At 39.2% G+C, this 20,554-nt stretch overlaps 1 protein-coding gene across 3 annotated transcripts in view; it reads right to left on the bottom strand.

Moving 5' to 3' along the window:
* Positions 1-20,554, bottom strand: part of sec24a (SEC24 homolog A, COPII coat complex component) — a 38,107-nt gene that overhangs the window by 14,651 nt on the left and 2,902 nt on the right. The window contains exons 2-10 of one of the 3 annotated variants that reach the window (XM_055226937.1): positions 14,682-15,233; positions 13,421-13,618; positions 12,571-12,639; positions 8,747-8,809; positions 8,277-8,407; positions 7,725-7,900; positions 6,268-6,370; positions 4,900-5,026; positions 474-583 (exon numbers count right to left, since the gene is read on the bottom strand). In XM_055226937.1, coding sequence (XP_055082912.1) covers positions 474-583; positions 4,900-5,026; positions 6,268-6,370; positions 7,725-7,900; positions 8,277-8,407; positions 8,747-8,809; positions 12,571-12,639; positions 13,421-13,618; positions 14,682-15,233 — 1,529 coding nt within the window. The remainder of the gene's footprint in view (positions 1-473; positions 584-4,899; positions 5,027-6,267; positions 6,371-7,724; positions 7,901-8,276; positions 8,408-8,746; positions 8,810-12,570; positions 12,640-13,420; positions 13,619-14,681; positions 15,234-20,554) is intronic. The other 2 variants (XM_055226938.1, XM_033978286.2) reach the window with 2 other exon arrangements.

Raw genomic sequence — 20,554 nt, 5'->3', positions numbered from 1 at the left:
GAGACATAATCTCTCCCCCATCTACAACTCCATCCTCAGACCCAGAACATTGAGAACAATAGCAGGGTCATTAAGGGCTGAATAGGGTAGTTTCAGCTGAAACTGTAGGCAATAGCTGTTTACAGTTTCAGTGGAGTTAGCCCCTCCCCTCAGTTAGATTTAAAAGGCAGTGGCCACCAGCATTCTGACCAGAACTGAAGAGCAGCGAAACGTCTTCACTCCTACAAGATTTGTCCAGTTGACAGATTTAACTTCGTTGTTTGCTATGGCTCAGACCTGGACGACTGACGGTCTACACAGACATACACTCTGGAATATTCCAAGCAAAGCAATAGCATGTCCAAGGAGACAGACTTGGCCTGTATTTGAGAGCAATGTATTAATTACTGCTATTGATATAATTTTTTGGAGCAGCAATTTGGTCGCACTAATCCAATCAAAAAAAAAAAAAATCAGGTTTATTTAAACGGTACCATGTATTCTGAGGGCGCAATGAACTCGATGGTTGCGTTCTGAACCTCTGGTCTCTTATGGGGCTCTCCGTATGCTCTGCTCACTGGGTTATACATGAACTCCTCTGGAACTGAAACATAAGAGAAAACACAAATACATGACTATAACTTTAGTGAATTTTTGCCATTACAATAAAGAGATACATTTCTAGTAGATTTAGACTTATATAATTTTGGAAAATGTCTGAAAGTAATTTTTCCTGACAAACTTAATTATTTGTACTTTGTTACAGAATCTAGATTCAGAGTGCACATTATAATCCTCACATATTAGGAGCATTACTATTTGAGAGAAGACAGAAAATGGAGCTGCTAAACTAATACAAGAATTAATTTCAAAACATGTTCGTGAAGGTCTAAACCCTTGATTTTCAGCCACTGTGCTAGGGAACAACGTTCCCTGGGGTGTGATGCTAACTGCAGACACTGCTCTGTCTGAGGCTTTGTAAGAGTTTAATCTGATCTTTATTTAACACAATCTGACCAGAAAAAAACTGAGTTAGTTGGAACTACAACAGGGGAGATGATTTTTACTATTAAGCAAGTCCCTCTCAAATAACATTACAGTCACATCTAGCTAGCTAGCATTAGCCAACAGTTTCTCACCCTTTGTTGCAAATCAAACTCCTAAACAGGATTATTAACGCTCATATAGATCACAGGCTCCTGAAAATTTGTTGTTTTTTTATCCATTTTGTATGTTTTTCTCGAGTTTTCAGACTAGCTTAACACTTTTTGGTAGTGTTGGCTAAAGTGTGCACTGTGTCACCATGGTAACTGTTGAACATTCCACCATACACATACATGCAGAACACCCCCAGCATGATGTCACTACAAGTGTCAATAGCCTTCCTCAGAGTGTTTTGAAGGCTATAGCTGAAACACATTATCGCTTTAACAATCATGATCATTGGAGTTTAGCACTTAAGACTTATCTGATTTCAGCCTTTTTTCTGATTTTTATTAGCCACCAGGTCCAATACGAATTTCCTTTCAATTGCAATCAGCCTTTTTTCCCTTGTAAAATGCATTGTGTTTTAAACTACATGATAACTATGATTTTTAGGCTGCTTATCAGATCAAGATAATGCAATATTATGATTAGACTTGCAAAACAAGAACATAGATTTAACAAGTGCAAACCTGTCACAAACTTAATAAACAGGTGTCACTGCTACAGTTTTGCCATTGGCTTTAAATCAGTGTTACATGAAAATGCTAAATATATTACATGCAAAGCCTTCAGCCAAGTTTTGACAGAAAATGTGGCATAGTTACATAACACTGATTGAAAGTAGGTAGACAATTTTAATAATGTAATAATTTAATCACAAAACTGTTCAAACTAAATTTCATATATGCCCTTTAGCAGAGGCGGTTGGAGTACCCAAATCTTGTACTCAATTGTACCATTACTTGAAATGAATATTATTCAAGTAGAAGTACAAAATAGGGGTCAAAGTTTGAAGTTAATGTATTTGAAAGGCCAAAACTTTGTCCTTTAAATAATGCACAAAATCTGGAATTTTCAGACACAAAAATGAAATGAAGTGGTGCAAGAAACACAAATATTCACATCATTTCATATTGTCAATATAAAGCTTTTGTCACTTGTAAACTTACAGTGGGAAAATGAAGCACAACTTTTACTCAGTGTTACATTAAAATGCGAGTTAGAGTACAGTTACTTCAATAAGAATATTACTGAAGTTAATTAAACTTATATTCAGATGCGACTTATGTGAAATTATTCAAGTATAGCATTTCACATATTCATTATAGTCACACTGACAAATGCGTGAGGGCACTCTAGGTTTGTGTACCACTATGGCAGCCACGCAGAAGCGGCACTTCATCCATTTCCGGAGCAGGCGGAGTTGTTCAGAAGCGACACCGAGAATGAAGAATTCAATAGATTTAGTGATTTGGAGTGAGATCGAGAGTCAACTTGTTAGCCTGTTTTTATGCTTTAGTTATCTGATTACCTTTTAATATCTTGCGTTAACATACCAGACATGTATTCAGTTCGTTGTCTATGCTTTATGTAGTTGAGTAAATATGCGGTATGTAACGTTGATTATACATATTAGTTACCTTGTTTGACCACTAGATGGCGCTGGTGTGTTTGTAATACATGTAAGTCTTTTATACATTTCATATTTCATTTATCCTCAATTATTTCCTCTTCAATTATAAGACTATAAATGTGATATTGTTTTCATTTGGAACAATATTGTAAATGTTTAGTTTATCATAAGTCTAGTTTAAGCTCGTGAAAACTACTTCCCGTTTTCCGGTTCAGCCTTTTACACTAATGCAAAGTCTTACTTGACAGAACACTATTTAAGAAACTATTAAAAAGTAAAATATAAAAGTTTTCGGTTCAGGGGTTTGCTTAGTTGCAGGTCAAAGTGGTATGTATATTTTCCATGCGCTCAGATTTTTTTTTTGTGTTTGCTAGTTCTAAGGTGTGAACTGTGATGAAGAAGTAAGACCACAGTAAACATCAGTGAAAAGAACACTCGTGTCTCTAATGTTTTGGACAAGTCGCATATGTTAATATCTTGCGTTAACATACCAGACACGAATTCAGTTTGTTGTCTATGTGTTACGTTAGCGTGCTGTACTGCTATTCAGCCTGTTGTTCTCTATTTTATTGTTATTATTATAACCTGCCTTTAAAGATAAAATGTCTGTCTCCGATTTTGTAAAATCTATCCATCGATCCATTTTCTTCCGCTTGTCCGGTCCGGGTTCGCGGGGGCAGTAGTCTGAGCAGGGGCTCCCAGACTTCCCTCACCCCAAACATGTCGGCCAGCCGAGTCCTGGCTCTTCCCAGGGGTCTCCTCACGGTGGTACATTTTGTAAAATAAATTTCCCCAAAAAATGCGACTTATATATGTTTTTTTTTTTTCCTTCATTATTACATACACTCACCTAAAGGATTATTAGGAACACCTGTTAATTTCTCCTTAATGCAATTATCTAATCAACCAATCACATGGCAGTTGCTTCAATGCATTTAGGGGTGTGGTCCTGGTCAAGACAATCTCCTGAACTCCAAACTGAATGTCAGAATGGGAAAGAAAGGTGATTTAAGCAATTTTGAGCGTGGCATGGTTGTTGGTGCCAGACGGGCCGGTCTGAGTATTTCACAATCTGCTCAGTTGCTGGGATTTTCACGCAAAACCATTTCTAGGGTTTACAAAGAATGGCGTGAAAAGGGAAAAACATCCAGTATGCGGCAGTCCTGTGGGCGAAAATGCCTTGTTGATGCTAGAGGTCAGAGGAGAATGGGCCGAGTGATTCAAGCTGATAGAAGAGCAACGTTGACTGAAATAACCACTCGTTACAACCGGGGAATGCAGCAAAGCATTTGTGAAGCCACAACACGCACAACCTTGAGGCGGATGGGCTACAACAGCAGAAGACCCCACCGGGTACCACTCATCTCCACTACAAAAAGGAAAAAGAGGCTACAATTTGCACGAGCTCACCAAAATTGGACTGTTGAAGACTGGAAAAATGTTGCCTGGTCTGATCAGTCTCGATTTCTGTTGAGACATTCAAATGGTAGAGTCAGAATTTGGTGTAAACAGAATGAGAACATGGATCCATCATGCCTTGTTACCACTGTGCAGGCTGGTGGTGGTGTAATGGTGTGGGGGATGTTTTCTTGGCACACTTTAGGTCCCTTAGTGCCAAATGGGCATTGTTTAAATGTCATGGGTTACCTGAACATTGTTTCTGACCATGTCCATCCCTTCATGACCACCATGTACCCATCCTCTGATGGCTACTTCCAGCAGGATAATGCACCATGTCATAAAGCTCCAATCATTTCAAATTGGTTTCTTGAACATGACAATGAGTTCACTGTACTACAATGGCCCCCAGAGTCACCAGATCTCAACCCGATAGAGCATCTTTGGGATGTGGTGGAACGGGAGCTTCGTGCCCTGGATGTGCATCCCACAAATCTCCATCAACTGCAAGATGTTATCCTATCAGTATCGGTCAACATTTCTAAAAAATGCTTTTGGCACCTTGTTGAATCAATGCCACGTAGAATTAAGGCAGTTCTGAAGGCGAAAGGGGGTCAAACACCATATTAGTATGGTGTTCCTAATAATCCTTCAGGTGAGTGTGTCTTTATGCTGGTGTGACTTATACTCTGGAGCGATGTATAGTCCAGGAAATACGGTACTCTGAAAAGTACAACTTCTTTAAAGTTACCCAAGTAAATGTAACCAAGTACTACCCACGTCCGTCCTTTAAGCTCCTGTATGGGCCGATATTTTATTCAGACTAAAGTGCAAATATCAGTCGAACTTTGGCAAAATCAGTGCATGTGTCCCTCTCTAAAAGCTGTACAGACGGTCCTCACCTTCGTTGACTCTGTAGCACAGGTTACACTTCCACCGTCTCTGGTCCAAAAACGATACAAAAGGATTTATGTATGTCCGACATGAGCGACACCGCACAATCGTACTGGACGTCACCACCGGCAGCTGCTGCAAGAAACCACAAAAAAAATTATTTGTCACGCAAATGTCATTATATTAAAGGTCTTATATGATGCAAAATTGACACTTGTGAACTTTAAGCCATGTTATAATGTTGTTACCTCATCAAAAACATACCTGGAGTTGTGTTTTGTTTCATTCTAACACGTATGAGTAACCCTTTTTTATTAGTCAGCTTTGGAGATTTGGAAATGTAGACAGAGTGTTTTCAGTTTGAGATAAGAACTCCTAAATATGCAGGGTTTGTGTGTTAAATGTGTGTGTATGAAATAAAACAAACTTCAGGTATGTTTGTGTTCCAGATACCACACTACAACATAGATTAGAAAATAGTGACACCTTTGCCCTTTAAAAGGTGCACATGTGTCACTTTTCTGGAGGAGATTCTGCCCATGAAGATGTTTTTGCTTTGCCTGGAATGTTACACAAAGTAGCATTAAATCTAATCATCTCTATAGAGAAGGCACATAAAGCGAAGTTGCAGGTCAGATCTGAAGAGAGGCGACCTGAACAGATACTCATTTTGTGCCTTACCTTATGTACTTTGTTTAGTACGAGTTTGACTTTTCAGTGTTTGTCATTTACAGTAGATATAGAAAGGCAAGGTACAGCTTAAACAGACTTAAACCAGGGAAGTGGGGACTGATCTATATTTACCTATACTAATCGTAATTTTGGCTTTGACCTTTACACATTTGCGTTTTGAGACTTGAAGGAGTTGTCTTTAAAATGACCTAGTTATTTTTCTGTTTTTTCACATTTTTAACGGTTTGCAGTGGTCCAAAGTTATTTCTCACTTACATTATGCATTCTGAGCATCCTAATTATTCACCGTGATGAGTATAAGCGCTTTTCACCAACCCTCAGAGACCAGAGCCAAGTCATGATTAAGCAACTAGTATGATTAAGCACACTCCCTCATTCTCTGCATCTAATTATAAAGATTTTTATTGTCAGACAGTACAGTAGGTTTATTTTAACCTCAAGAGCTGCTAATACAATACATCTGTATATCTGTAAGACAAGGTTGTCTCAAATACATGGGAAAAAACAGGTACGAGGCCTTTACGTGCGTATGACAGACTTTTTTTCCTAATTTCATTCTCTAAATTTATTCAAGGCAAAAGGACTACATCTCCATGGATACAAGCAAGTGATGGACTCTCCACTAGAAAAGGTTGCACACTGGAGCTTTCAATGTGCTATTTGGGTCTAGAGGAGGTACATACCGAGAGGTCTTTGAACGGGTGCAGCAGCAGACCCAGGGGCAGCTTGGCCTTGTTGAGCAAAGACTGGGTCTGAGGGATACTGGTCAGTGTACAACGGAAAACTCTGAAAAACAAACACACACATTTACTTTAGAGTTTGTAAAAAAAAAAAAAAAAAAGTGAAATGGGACAATATGTAAAAATCAACTTTTATCCAAGTTTAAAGTTTATATATTAGGCCATTTTCTGATCCATATTATGTTTCCTCATCAAAACCATACATCTGGATCTGTGTTGTTCAATTCACACATGTTTAACACTGAATTAAACACACTCTACTTCACCTTGTGATGTCAGTCTTTCACTATGTTTTTAATATATAATTATAAATATATAATTAATAATATAATATAATAGTTAATGATTTCAGCCCTGGAAATTCCAACCTCTATTGAACACAGGGTAAAAAGTAGCTGTTAACTTGAAATCTAACTAAGGTGGAACTGAGCATTTTGAGCTCTGGAGATGTAAACCGACTAATAATAAAGGGTTACTCAAACTTGAGTCAATGAAACAAAACAATGCTCCAGGTATGTTTCTGACAACATTATAACATGGCTTAAAGCTCACAAGAGTAAATTTTGCATAATATAAGACCTTTAAAGTTGTTGTAAAGTTAGTGTTCCTCAATATTGCTCAGGGAGATTCACCAGTGACCAGGCTCGCAGTTTTGGACAAGTGCTTATTCTGGATCGCAAGCAATCAACCCCTTATGCCCGCCCACTCCTCTACTTATCCTGCAATTATTCAGACTCCAGGTCATACATGTAGGGTTCAGTAATGTCACATTATACATTTAATGCCATACTGTGGAACACTTCAGGAACCCCACCAGAAAAATTACATAGTCTACCTTTAATAATGTTTCAGCTAGTTTTGATTTGGTTAACTGATAACTGCTTGTTTTGGTCATAAAAAAATTGGAACTAAAGAATCAATCGATCTAGACTTCACAAACATAACCATGAAGATAGAAAACATTTTGGTTTATGTCACATTAACTTCTCTTTCAGAAAGTTTGATTTGGCCTGTTTGGTCATGGTGACAATTGTGAATTTTAGTTAAATATCTCCCTCCCTCTTTTTTCCTCTCCTCATCTTCTTTCTCTCTTACATCAAAGAACCACTCACCCATTCACGCACAGAGTCATACACCAGTCTACGCAGATACCAGGGGCGAGGTGGGTTAAATGTCTTGCCCAAAGACACAACATCAGATCTGACCACTCAATGACCGCTTATGTCGAGAGTAGGATTCGAACCACCAACATCGGATCAGTGGACGGTAAAGCGTTTGCTTTACCACTACTGCCCTCCCTCATTCTATCCCTCCTCTTTTTCTGTCCTTCCTCTCGTCCTGAGTTAAGGATTTCACTGCAGTTTGGTCATGTTGTGTGTATATTGGTGAGAGGGACTGACTCGGGGTTGCAGTTGACCCTCTGCAGGTCCTGGGGCAGACAGGGCGTGGGAGGGATGAGGGGTCCAGGGGGCAGCAGGTTTCTCTCCTGGAGCAGGTTCACGACCCTCAGAGCCTCAGGGGTCCCAGACTGAAGACTCATGGCTGCCAGAGAGGGGCTGAGCTGGGCCGGGCCAGGCTATGACAGAGTAGAAAGGAACATTCAGTAGGGATGGTCCAATATGGATTTAGTGAGCCAGTTGGTGGTTTTCATCATCATGTGATAACGTCATAATTTCAGTTTTTTTATTTGGAATATAAATTAATATTTTTGCTCATGAGTCTGTTCGAAAAGACAAATCTGATGCAGTCAAGACAAACTGATGCATTTCACTGATATTGACAATTGACCAATAAACTATTCCAATGGGTCAGTTTAAAAGGTAATATGTGAAACATGTGCTTGTAGTGGTTTATAAACAAGAACATAATGCCAACAGAAGCTGTGAGTGCGTTATCTGTCATATACTGAGACGTCATATCTTAGTGACATACAACTAGGTGCAGTATCTGACCTGCTGGTAGGGCTGCTGTTTGAGGGGGTAGGGCTGAGCGGTGTGCCCAGGTGGAGAGCTCTGGTACCCGGGCGGAAGAGACGGGTAGTGCCCCAAGTGTCGTCCTGGAGGGCCTGGCTGAGCAGCACCACCTGCAGGGAGAATAGGCATTGATACTCTATACCAATCAAAATTATAATTTTAAGTTTTTTTTAGACAATACAGTAATTTTATTACTACATAATTGTTTATTACACAATGTGGTTTTACACTAGTTCTGATCAAACTCTGAAACTGTTCAGGAAAGGTCCAATTTAACCAGTTGGATGATACTAGTTTTAGCATCGATCAGTATCTGACTTTAATACTTTTGACATGTTCTAAACTGCATGGGATTCTTGGATTAATTTGGCAGTTAAGATTTCAGTCTTCTCTCAAACAAACCTTCATGCCAATTAAAATTGCTAAGAAAATCTTAAGGACAGACTCACTGGTTTTGTTCTCCACGTGATTGTAGCTGTTGGGAGCCTGGGGGCCATTGCCAGCTACTGTTCCTGTTTCAGAGCAAACATTTGAAAACATTTACTAATAATTTAAACTTCTTATAGGGTTTTAATGGAAAAGTAACCACAGATTTCAAGGTTAAAATAAGGTGAGACAAAAAGGAGATACACTGACGGCATTTTACACAAGCGATGGGAGAATGAAAGAGGACGATGTCGAAATAGGACGTTGAACAATACTTAACTACACAACGGGCATTCCAGACACCAAAGTCAAGATTAACAGAACCAATAAAAAAATAAACATATTTAGTGATTTATTTAAAGTGACAGTATGTAACTTTCTGGAGGTGGCACATCACAAGTTAAAGCCATACTTCCTTGGAGATAAATAAGTTTTATACAACACCGTGGAATATGGAACATTCAATTTCCATTTCCAGGCCAAATAACAGTCAGGTTTGTGGAGATGCAAACGTCCACAATGAATAACATGCTTTTGTTTTAAGCTATTTTTGGGCTAAAACTTACATACTGTGGCTTTAAGCTGTGGTATCAGACTTTTTTCTTGCAGATGAGTCAGTTTTGTAGATTCAGAATATTCATCTCATTTTAGTAGAATAATTTAATTATAATTTTATTGATATTGGTATCTGGACATCACTGGACATTACACAATTAGAAAAGTTTATTTGGCAAAATCAGCAGATAGCCTTTGGAAATTCAAAATACAAAAGTACCCACCAGTTTGCCGCCATTTGTATTGGGACTTAAGAATACACAAACTATCCAATTACCAGGCAACTATTGCAGTTGTTGGTTTTGAGATTTTGACTACAGTGGTCCCTGGTTATATCGCGGATCACCTGTCGCAGGTTTTTTTTGGTGAAATTTTGCATGCATGCACTGTAGACCATTGTTAATCTGCTCTGTGCCGTGTCTCCTGTACAGTACAGTACAAAATGCATTCAGCCAAATTTACGGTCAGAGGAACTGAAATACGTGAGCCACAATTAGTTTAAACAAGAGAAATGTGAGAAAATATTACTGCCTGTCTGAGAAACGTGTATAAAGTGTGTGGTGAGGGGTTATACAGCCTTAAAACATATATAATAATTGTAAAAAAAATAAAGCTAAAGGTTATTTTTAGAAGGTAACCCCCGCGATAAACTGGGGACCACTGTATTTCAGATTCCAAGGTTCACATTTTAAAAAGGTATTACACTTCTATGGGGTATTAACTGCTAACACCTAATGTATTTTTTTAGAGTTGTGCGCAGAGGCTTTGGAAAGAATTGTACTGCTAACCGTAAGGAGGGTTCAAATAGGGCCCAGAAGAGACTGCTGGATTACTCAAGCATGCATGAATGACTTCAGGTAAGATTTGTTGACGGAAGAACGGTTAGAACATGGTAGAAGGCTCAAAAAAGTAAATTTGCATAAAACCTCATCTAAACACATCCAGATTTTATACAGAATAAGACCTCATGGAGATAACTGCAACTCAAAAAATTATCAGTCCCACTATGTACAAATAAATACATAAATAAATACATGGTCAGTGTTTTTGCCAAATAAACTTTCTGTGTTATTTCTAAGAAGGGTCAACTTCTACATGCATGTGAAGAAGAGCTGAGAAGAAAGAAAGGTGATGAATGAATACATGAATGAATAAATAAAACTAAAATCACAACTGGAGTAAACTGAATCAGGGATGCACTGAGTGACTTCTGTTCTGGGGTATTGCGTTTCACAGCTTAGAAGTTTTCACCACAGTCATTTACATGGACACGAGGCAAGAGGCAGAACACAGACATTTTGGAAATTATGGAAATGTAAAACAAAAGAGCAAAAAGAGGCAGGGTTGGGCAATTAATCGAAAGACAGATTGTGAATCTGTCATCTCCAATAGCCAGTGATATGGTTGGAATTTTTGAATCGAGAGGTAACTTAACTGTTTTTTGTGTTAAAGAAAAGAAATCATGATTTTTTTATTTTCTCTCAGATCACAGAGACGTGTATAGGCACCAGTGTAGACTGTGGTTCCACATGTGCTCCCACGAAATTGCACTCTTCAAAATGTTCTGCTCAAGCTTGTAGCTTTGCCAGAGGTGTGTAGTATACAAGAAAAAAAGTGCAGAGTTTGACAGTGGCCTATTGATACTTTGCAGTGACATCACGCTGGGGGTGTTCTACATTTATTTGTATGGAGGAATGTTTAGCAGTTACCACGGTGACACATGAGCAAACACAGCCAAAAAAGTTTAGATTGTCTGAAAACTCTAGAATAAATACAAAATGGATTTACACAACACATTTTCAGGAGTCTGTGATCAATACAAGAGTTTATGGTGCAGTTTAGGTGTTTGATTTTCAACAAAAAGGTGACTGACTAACTGTAAAAACTGTTGGCTAATGCTAGCTAGCTTGTGACTGTAATTTTATGTGTGACAGACTTGTTTAAAAGTACAAATCAGCTCACCTGTTATAGTTCCAGCTAAATAAGCTCAGATTGTGTCAAAATAAAGCTCAGATTAAAGTCTAATTTGAGTAACAGCCTCAGACAGAGCAGTGTCTACATTAGCATCACACCCCCAGGTGTTGATGACATCAGCTCTAAAGCATCAATAATGAAATAAGATTTTGTAGTCCCAGTGAAATGCTTGTAAACTGTGGTGCGAGATCCTGTATTGTTGCAATCAGATACTGTATTTACAATCACATAATTCAAGCTGTAGTTTATCCTGTGAGGAGCTCTGTCAGATTCACACTGTATTGTATTGATTTGTATTAAATTTATTTTTTTTAACTACGAACCAGATACTCTGTCCTTAATAAACATTTAACTGAATTTTCCCATATTGCTCTAAACAAGGGGCAGAGTGAAAGTGCAGTTTCAAAATAACACTGCTCATGACTTATTGATACTTTACAGCTAATGTCAAGAACATTCCCTGGGCGTGTGATGCCAACTGTGGGCACTGCTCTGCCTGATGCTCTGTTACGCAAGTTAGACTTTAATCTCAGTTTTGCGAGCCGATTTTATACTATTAAACAAGTCCCTCTCAAATAATAGTCACAAACTAGCTAGCATTAGCCAACTCAGCTTTTTGTTGAAAATCTCTAAACAGGACTATGAATGCTTGTGTCGTTACACTTTGGATTTTTAGACCATTATAAAACTATAGCAGCGTTTGCCAATGTGCGCCTTGTGTCACTATGGTAACTGCTGAACATTCAGCGATACACATACATATAGAACCCCATCATTGCAAAGTATCAATACTAGACCTGGGCTTTTTTAATCCAGCTCCGCACAAGTATCTGATAATAATTGTTAAAGCAATATATTCCAGTATAACTATGTTTTATAGATATTTGCTTATGAGGGTTTGTTACACCAATGATCATATTGGTCACGCCCACCACCGCATGCTGGACTCAAATATGGCCCTCAGGAAAAAACAATTGCCCGTCTCTTCTACATATAAATCATTATTCCAGTCTGTTACGTGGCCTAAACATGTATGTAGTAGATATGACTAATCCAATTTTAATTGAGATGGAGATTCAATTGCACATCCCTACTCATCAATAGAGCCCTGTGTCAGTCCTTGCTTTTAGTCCCGGAATCAGAGCATAAGTTAGTTTTGCTTTGGGGTCAGAAAATCTCAAAAATTTTAACATTGCCATAAACTTTACTAAGGGCACAATATTATCTGAGGGTGCTATAGACTACTGTACTTCTCCCTGGCAGACAGTGCATCCCTGATTAGCGCAGTAGGGATGAGTATGGAGTTGAGGGGTCAGACCTGGGCACTCCACATCCCCCTCCTCAGATTCAGAGGGGGGGGCAATGTGGTTGACCCCATCCCACTGAGCTGCATGAACAAGACAGACCACAGGGTTAGAACAGGAGTAATCACTGGTGTAGAGAGAGACATGAAGTGTATAAAAATATTATTTTTGCAAATATTACATCAACTAACTTCAGATCAAGAAAATCATCATAAGGACAGTCAAAGGTTTCAATGTATGCAAGAATTACATTTTATATTCAATAAACATGACCAAACTGTGTCCCCAGATACAAGGCAGATATGTTCAAATCAAATATAGCTTTGTAAAGCTGATAGTTACAAAAACATTGGACATGATGGCCAAGCTGTTTGTTATAATTTGGTGTTTTGGTTCTCAAGATGATTATCCAATCGGAAAGCAGAATGAGCCTTGCATGAGTTTCTCATTTGAGTTGCAATTTTAAATGCTAAAATCCAGTAGGATCAAAAAAGGCTCTTTCTGATCTAAAAAGGTCACTACCTAAATCCCAGCACCTGGAGCTAATCACTAATCAGTGCTAGTGCAGCCTCTGTAGCTCAGTGAGTGAATTCTGGAGGTTCTGAGCTTTCACATGAGGCCTGTCCATGTACTGACAATGAGAGAAACTTGTGTCCTTTATCTGCAGGTTAAGGCTCTGGCAACCCATGTTCAGATTGTAGCACTTTAAAACAGGAACACAGGATACACACAGTTCCTTTAGTTAGTTTTTTTTTTCCTTTTTTGTGTGTAATTTTAAGAGAATAAAACTTGGGTATAGTGCCTTTCGGTAAACACTGAGGTCCAATTATAACTTTAAAGCCACAAATGTCCAAGAAGTCTTACCGTCAGCCTTTGGAGGGGGAGGGGTGGCATTGCCCATGGGGGGTCCTGTAGGAGGAGGAGTGGGCTTCATTGAAGGCGGGTGACCCATGGGTGGAGGAGGTCCCATGGGTGGCGCTCCAGAAGGAGGGGCACCGTACGGAGGTCTGCCGGGTTGGTATGTGTGGGGGGCCATAGGGGTGACGGGTGGAGGAGCTACACCTAAATAAAGAAATAAAAAGTTGAATGGATTAACCCTATTTGATATGGCTGAGTACAAGTCAGTCATGATCATTACTTATCGTTCAATATATCGTGATAGATGGAACAATTATTTTTGGGGGTCAATATTTATCTGAAGTACTTTTTCTTTGTACTAGTGGATAAGGTTGTTATAAGTAACAAAAATCAGATACTAACCAATACTAAAACTAATGCTGAAACTAGATATTCACTTGAGCAGGTATCGATAATAGAAAAGGCACATTCACAGGACAGAAATAAACCTTTCCTGAATAGCTTTAGAATGATTCTGAGCTGTATTATGACAACATAGTTTGAAATTTTAGTATCACGATAACACTAACCAATATCACCTTTAACAGTTGTAAAATGCCCTGTCATTGCATCAGATAAACCCAAATGTGAACAGATTTAAATAGAAGCTGAACTTTGCCCAAACACAGAGTGTGATGTGAGTGACCAGAGGGCAAAGTGCAGCGCCAACGTATCAGAACAGATAGAGACATGTCTAATCTACTCATGAGAGGACCAGGTCTATACAAAGATTTAACCAAGACTAAACCAAGTCTAAACCAGACCCTTAACAAGAACTAAACCAGGTCTTAACAAGAACCAAACCAGGTCTTAACAAGAACCAAACCAGGTCTTAACAAGAACCAAACCAGGTCTTAACAAGAACCAAACCAGGTCTTAACAAGAACCAAACCAGGTCTTAACAAGAACCAAACCAGGTCTTAACAAGAACCAAACCAGGTCTTAACAAGAACCAAACCAGGTCTTAACAAGAACTAAACCAGGTCTTAACAAGAACTAAACCAGGTCTTAACAAGAACTAAACCAGGTCTTAACAAGAACCAAACCAGGTCTTAACAAGAACTAAACCAGGTCTTAACAAGAACTAAACCAGGTCTTAACAAGAACTAAACCAGGTCTTAACAAGAACCAAACCAGGTCTTAACAAGAACCAAACCAGGTCTTAACAAGAACTGGTCTTGTTAAGACCTGGTTAACAAGACCTACTCCAGGTCTTCTGTGCCCATACCTGGCTGGTTGTACGCATGCAGAGAGGTAGGGGGCAGCGCTGGTCCTGGGGGTAGCGTGGCAGTGTGTGTTGGGGGCGGGGCACTGTAGGCTGAGGTGGGCGGAACCATAGACATTGGTGGAGGCATGTGATTGGTTGCTGGCTGTCCATGGGGCGGGGTCATAGGCGCTGGCGGGTTGGTGGGCGTCGCGTTGTACTGCCAGGGCTGTCCCATAGAGGGTGTCTGGTGCGGGCTGGCATAGTACCCGCTGGAGGAAACTGGGGGTGGTGGAGGTGTGCTCTGAGCAGAGGGCATTCTGGGCACTGGGCTGGCAGAGAGGGGAGGGGTATGGGGCAAAGAGCCTCCTCCCAGGGGCGGGCGGGGCATGAGAGGCTGGTAGGAGCTGACTGGAGGGTGGGTTTGGGGAGGGTGGGACTGGTAGGGGGCAGATGGGGCAGATGGAGGGTAGAGTCCAGGGCCCATGGGTGCTTTGGCCTGGAGTTGGTTGTAGTTCTGGAGCGGAGCCATGCCGTAGTTCACCCCGGGCAGCTGCTGAAGGTTCTGAGAGGGACCTAAACAGAAACAAATCAGAAAATTAACAATTGATACTTTGCAGGGACATCACATTGGGGGGCACTACATGCATGTCTATAGAGGAATGTTCAGAAGTTACCATGGAGACACAATGTACACATTAGCAAACACACAGCTTCAGACAGAGCAGTGCCTCAAGCGTAGCAATATGGCCGCACAATATAATCACAATCAATTCAAAATCACAGATGGAGAATTTCCTCTGCAAAGAACAAAATGTGTCTACAGAAAAATCCTGCTGTACCTGTAGTTTAGTTTAGACTTCTGCAAACATGTTCTGAAATGCATGGGATTCTTGTATTAGTTTATCTGTTCAGGTGTCAGTTTTCTTTAAAATGTTAATGCTCCTGGAAATGTTTACAAAGTCGACTCTGAACCAAATCCTATTTTTAAACATATCACAAATCTAAAGTGTTGTTGTGTCACTGGGCACTTAACCCCACATTGCTTGGATTACAAAAGGTTCTATCCCCATGTGACCAACTCGTCCATGAAAAATTGTACAAAATTTGGATATGTTCATTAATAAAGCGTTTGGCTTGTTCCATTTCTGTATCAAAAACGTGACATTTGGTTCAGTGTATTAAGATTAGATAAAGATGGAGGTTGTTGGAAATAGTTTATCTTTAGAGCATGGCCTTGAAAGTTTGAAGGAACATTGTCACAAAATCTTTCACGATTGAGTGGCCTCTGAACTGAAGCCAATCGAAAGCTCGAGAAAGTTCTGGCCCATAGGTGTTATACTACGCACATGCAAATCCTACGGAACATTTATCAACAAACTTTGCAAAATGTTTTGACAGACAAAGCTATTGCTACAAGCCCTGACACTAAAGGGGACATAATATGCTTTTTTCTAGTACCAAGTAAAACAACAACAAAATAGATCATTATTTTGAATTTAGTTCAAACCACAAAATTCATCTTAAACGGCTTAGTAATGGAAATGGCACCATTGATTTCTTATATCACTTTCACATTGTCAATTATTCTGGATGTGTTTAAAACGTGAACTTTGAACAGAAACCTTTTATTAAAACATAAATCACAAATGCGTTAGTCAGTATCAATCAAACACAGCTGGTATCAATTAGATGTTTTTCCAAAATTGTTCAGCCCTAAACGCAAATTAGCAAAGTCCAGTCCAAAAGGGAGAGGTTTTACAGTGAAACTGCCTTGCCCTTGTTTATTAATTATCATTATTGGTCCCTATTGAGCATTGGCTGTACCACAGTTGACTCAGAATAGTATGAATCCTAGTGACTCAAGATGGTACCATCAAATTGAAAACATGTTAATTGCAAAGACAGTGTCCAGCTGACCAATGAGGGAATACACTGTCTACATGGCTTAAATATATCTCCCATTTATTTCACTACAGGTTTTTATCACTTAAAAATACCTAAACACATCCTTTCCACAGATCTGACCTGTGACTTGACCTGGTGGTGTTATCTGCTTATCTCCATGGTGATTGCTCAGTTTAATGCCATATATGTAACATTTAAGTATATTTTTCAAGGATAGTGTCATCAGTCCAACATTGAAAATCTAGTCAATATTTGTTGCCAACATATTTTCCAAGTTGTCTCAGTCTCTGTGTCCATGTGTCAGTCCTAGTTTGTCTAGGACAGTCCTCTGATAGTAAAAGCATGCGGTTTGGAGCAGAGGTCTGACTTTTTGTATTAAATTAGAAGTCGACCAGTGGGTTTTTCATGTCTGATACCGATACTCGTATCTCCAACAACAGGAAGGAGGCATAACTATGACTGAGTGAGTGAGGACTAAACAAGCACTAAAGAACTAAACCAGGCCTAAACCAGGACTAAAGAAGAACTAAACCAGGACTAAAGAACAGTGAACTGCCATTTTCTGCTATTATAAAACAGCTTAAATTTATGATTCAGAAGTTCAATCTGTCTATTTTGCATTGAAATGTTCAAATTGGTTGTCTGTTGTCCGTCGGTCTGTTATTGACACCGTTTCACTGTTTGATTGTATCACTTTCTGTTGGTTAAATCAAATATCTAGTTAAGCCCCGAGAGGCAATTGCTTCTGCTTAAGTTGAAATAAAGCCTTAAGTCTTTCATTTAATCAGATGGTGAACTCAAACCAAATTCTGGCCTACGCTGGTTATCTGATATGCTAAAAAGTCAAAATATTGGCCAGATATATCAGCCAACCGCTTCATCTATGGCACTGATTCAATGTCTGTCTTGTTTAGGAAATACAAATATAGAAAAACATTTTTAATAAGAATTGAAATAAAATTAATTTAACATAGTTGATAAATACCACATTACGTTCAGAATTGATATTAGTTTTAAAATGTGGAGCAGAGACTTGTCCATGGTCTCTCCTGTAGCTCCATGTTATATAATGAGACAACACAATCCACTTACACACAGACCACAGAGCAAAGCCAGATAAGTCTGAGGAGGACGAGGGATTAAACAACTCCTCAATGAGCCAAGATAGACACGGGACTAAACACAAGATACAAGATTTTCTGCTAATTATTTTGGCTTTAAAATATGAATAATGTTAAGAATTAGAGAGGGGAAAAAAAAAATCACCAAATTGACAAATAATTCCCCATTTACTTTTTGGTATATAATAAATGACAGACCTTATTCGTGGCAGGATACATCTTGACTTGTTTTAGGGTTTTCTTCCTAGCCATTTCCTTTGTTTATCTTTATTTTTTAACACATATGCAGTTTGAGCAAACAAATTCCTCAAACTTTTCAGGTCTCACACTATAATAAAAAAAGGACTTTTACATTCCAGTTAAAAAATGTGAGTAGAAAGTAGACACCTGCTTTCAAATATAGTGAAGTAAAAGTAAAACGCATCCACTTTAAAATATACTCAAGTATAAATTTCAGGTATATGTACTTAAGTACTTTTTTAAAAATACAATTAGCTAAAAATGACTTTATGTTCATGAATTGATATGTTACTTTTTAAAATCACCGTGGTCCAATTTGTGACTATAAAGATTTGAAAATGGCAACAATGGCTGTGGTTATATTCACACAAAATCAGATCATTATCAGTTTCTGGAGTTAAAGGAATGGAGAGGATTTTGCTGTTTACATGACACTTTAATGATACTATAAGATCACAGTCTCTCCAAATACATCAAATTCTGCAGTTTTGCAGTCCAGAAATCAGATTATAATCAGATTTTGGTGTGCACGTGAACATAGCCACTGATTTCTTGTTTAAATGAATTACGGCCTCTACACACTGGATAGGATGGAGATAGTAACACGTAAAAGGAGACATTATATTCACAGATACAATAAAGTCATTAAAACAAGACAAAGGATCTTTTCTTTAACAGTGATTTTTTTAAAATTCACACGACACTCATTCGTTTACAGTGGGCTCTCCTCGGGGCATCTGGGAGAAAAAGGCAAAGATCCCCAATTAAGGTCATATCAAAAGAACCAGCTTGAAAGACTGGTTGAGAAGTGCTTTTTTATATTCTAAAGTTATGTCAAATTATTAAGTTATTCATTAACATTTTGAAAACGCAACAGGGACTGTCATTCCTCAATTTGAGTCAGAGCAGAATTTGTGGCAAAATTCGATGTGGATGCCCAGCTGCTTGTCACTTACTACAGCAACACATACATTATATTATTCTTCAAATATGTTTACAGTGGGTACGTAAAGTATTGAGACCCCCCTGGCCGTCCGGCCAGCTCTAGGCGGGGGAGAAGAGCCGTGGTGAGAGAGATAAAGAACAACCCAAAGATCACTGTGGCTGAGCTCCAGAGATGCAGTCGGGAGATGGGGGAAAGTTCTAGAAAGTCAACCATCACTGCTGCCCTCCACGAGTCAGGGCTTTATGGCAGAGTGGCCTGATGGAAGCCTCTCCTCAGTGCAAGAAACATGACAGCCCGCATGGAGTTTGCTAAAAAACACCTGAAGGACTCCAAGATGGTGGGCAATAAGATTCTCTGGTCTGATGAGACCAAGATAGAACTTTTTGGCCTTAATTCTAAGCGGTAGGTATGGAGAAAACCAGGCACTGCTCATCACTTGTCCAATACAGTCCCAACACTGTATGGTGGTGGCAGCATCATGCTTTGGGGGGGTTCAGCTGCAGGGACAGGACGACCAGTTGCAATCGAAGGAAAGATGACAGCGGCCGAGTACGGGGATATCCTGGATGAAAACCTTCTCAGGAGTGCTCAGGACCTCAGACTGGGTCAAAGGTTTACCTTCCAACAAGACAATGACCCTAAGCACACAGCCAAAATAACGAAGGAGTGGCTTCAGGACAACTACGTGACTATTCTTGTTCTGGCCCAACCAGAGCCCTGACTTAAACCCAATTGAGCATCTCTGAGAGACATGAAAATGACTGTCCACTAATGCTCACCATTCAACCTGACAGAAAAGGATCTGCAAGGAGGAATGGCAGTGGATCCCCAAATCCAGGTGTGAAAAATGTGTTGCATCATTCCCAAAAACACTCATGGCTTTATTTGCTCAGTATTTTGTAGAAGCATCCTTTTGACCTAAGGGTCTGAATACTTATGGCCGTGTGATATTTCAGTTTTTCTTTAATAATTCTGCAAAAATGTCGACAATTTTGTTTCTGTCAATATGGGGTGCCGTGTGTACATTAATGGGGAAAAATGAACTTAAATGATTTTAGCAAATGGCTGCAATATAACAAAGAGTGAAAAATTTAAGGGGGTCTGAATACTTTCCATACCCACTGTATGTTAAGTTAAATATGAGCCCAACATTTGTGTTACCACATTTAACTGTGAAAAAGCTTGAGCAAACAGATCAGTGCAGAGACACATCGAGGCTGACTGATTTCAGTGTAAAATGTAATGTGTGTAATGTGTTGAGTGTGTAATGCCTGAGTGTTTTTCTAAAAATAAAAAGGTTATGAAACTTTCTTTGCAAGCTCTATTTAACTTAAAGGCAAACTAAGGTTTCATTTTTAACAATTTATGGTGAGTAAAATAATGAAAATAAAGTCAACCAAACGACGAGCAAGACTGACACAAATTTCAAATTGGAGAATGGCAGGGATTATCCAAGGCACAATTAACAACATGGAACATTTGGTGCCTAAGATGAGACTTAAAACTGGGGGGACAGGACCTTCTCTGTGGCTGGCCTTAAGCTTAGGAATGCTCTGCCCCCCCACATCCCAACAGCCCCCACAGTGGAGTGTTTCAAGTCTCTCCTTAAGACCCACTTTTATCCTCTGGCTTTTAAAAGCGTGGGAGTTGTTTTTATTTTTTATGGCTTTACCATTTACCCT

The sequence above is a fragment of the Periophthalmus magnuspinnatus genome, chromosome 14, assembly GCF_009829125.3.
Source record: "Periophthalmus magnuspinnatus isolate fPerMag1 chromosome 14, fPerMag1.2.pri, whole genome shotgun sequence".
Taxonomy (NCBI): domain Eukaryota; kingdom Metazoa; phylum Chordata; class Actinopteri; order Gobiiformes; family Gobiidae; genus Periophthalmus; species Periophthalmus magnuspinnatus.
The sequence above is the reverse complement of the archived record's forward strand: the minus strand, read 5'-3'. Positions and strand labels throughout refer to the sequence as shown.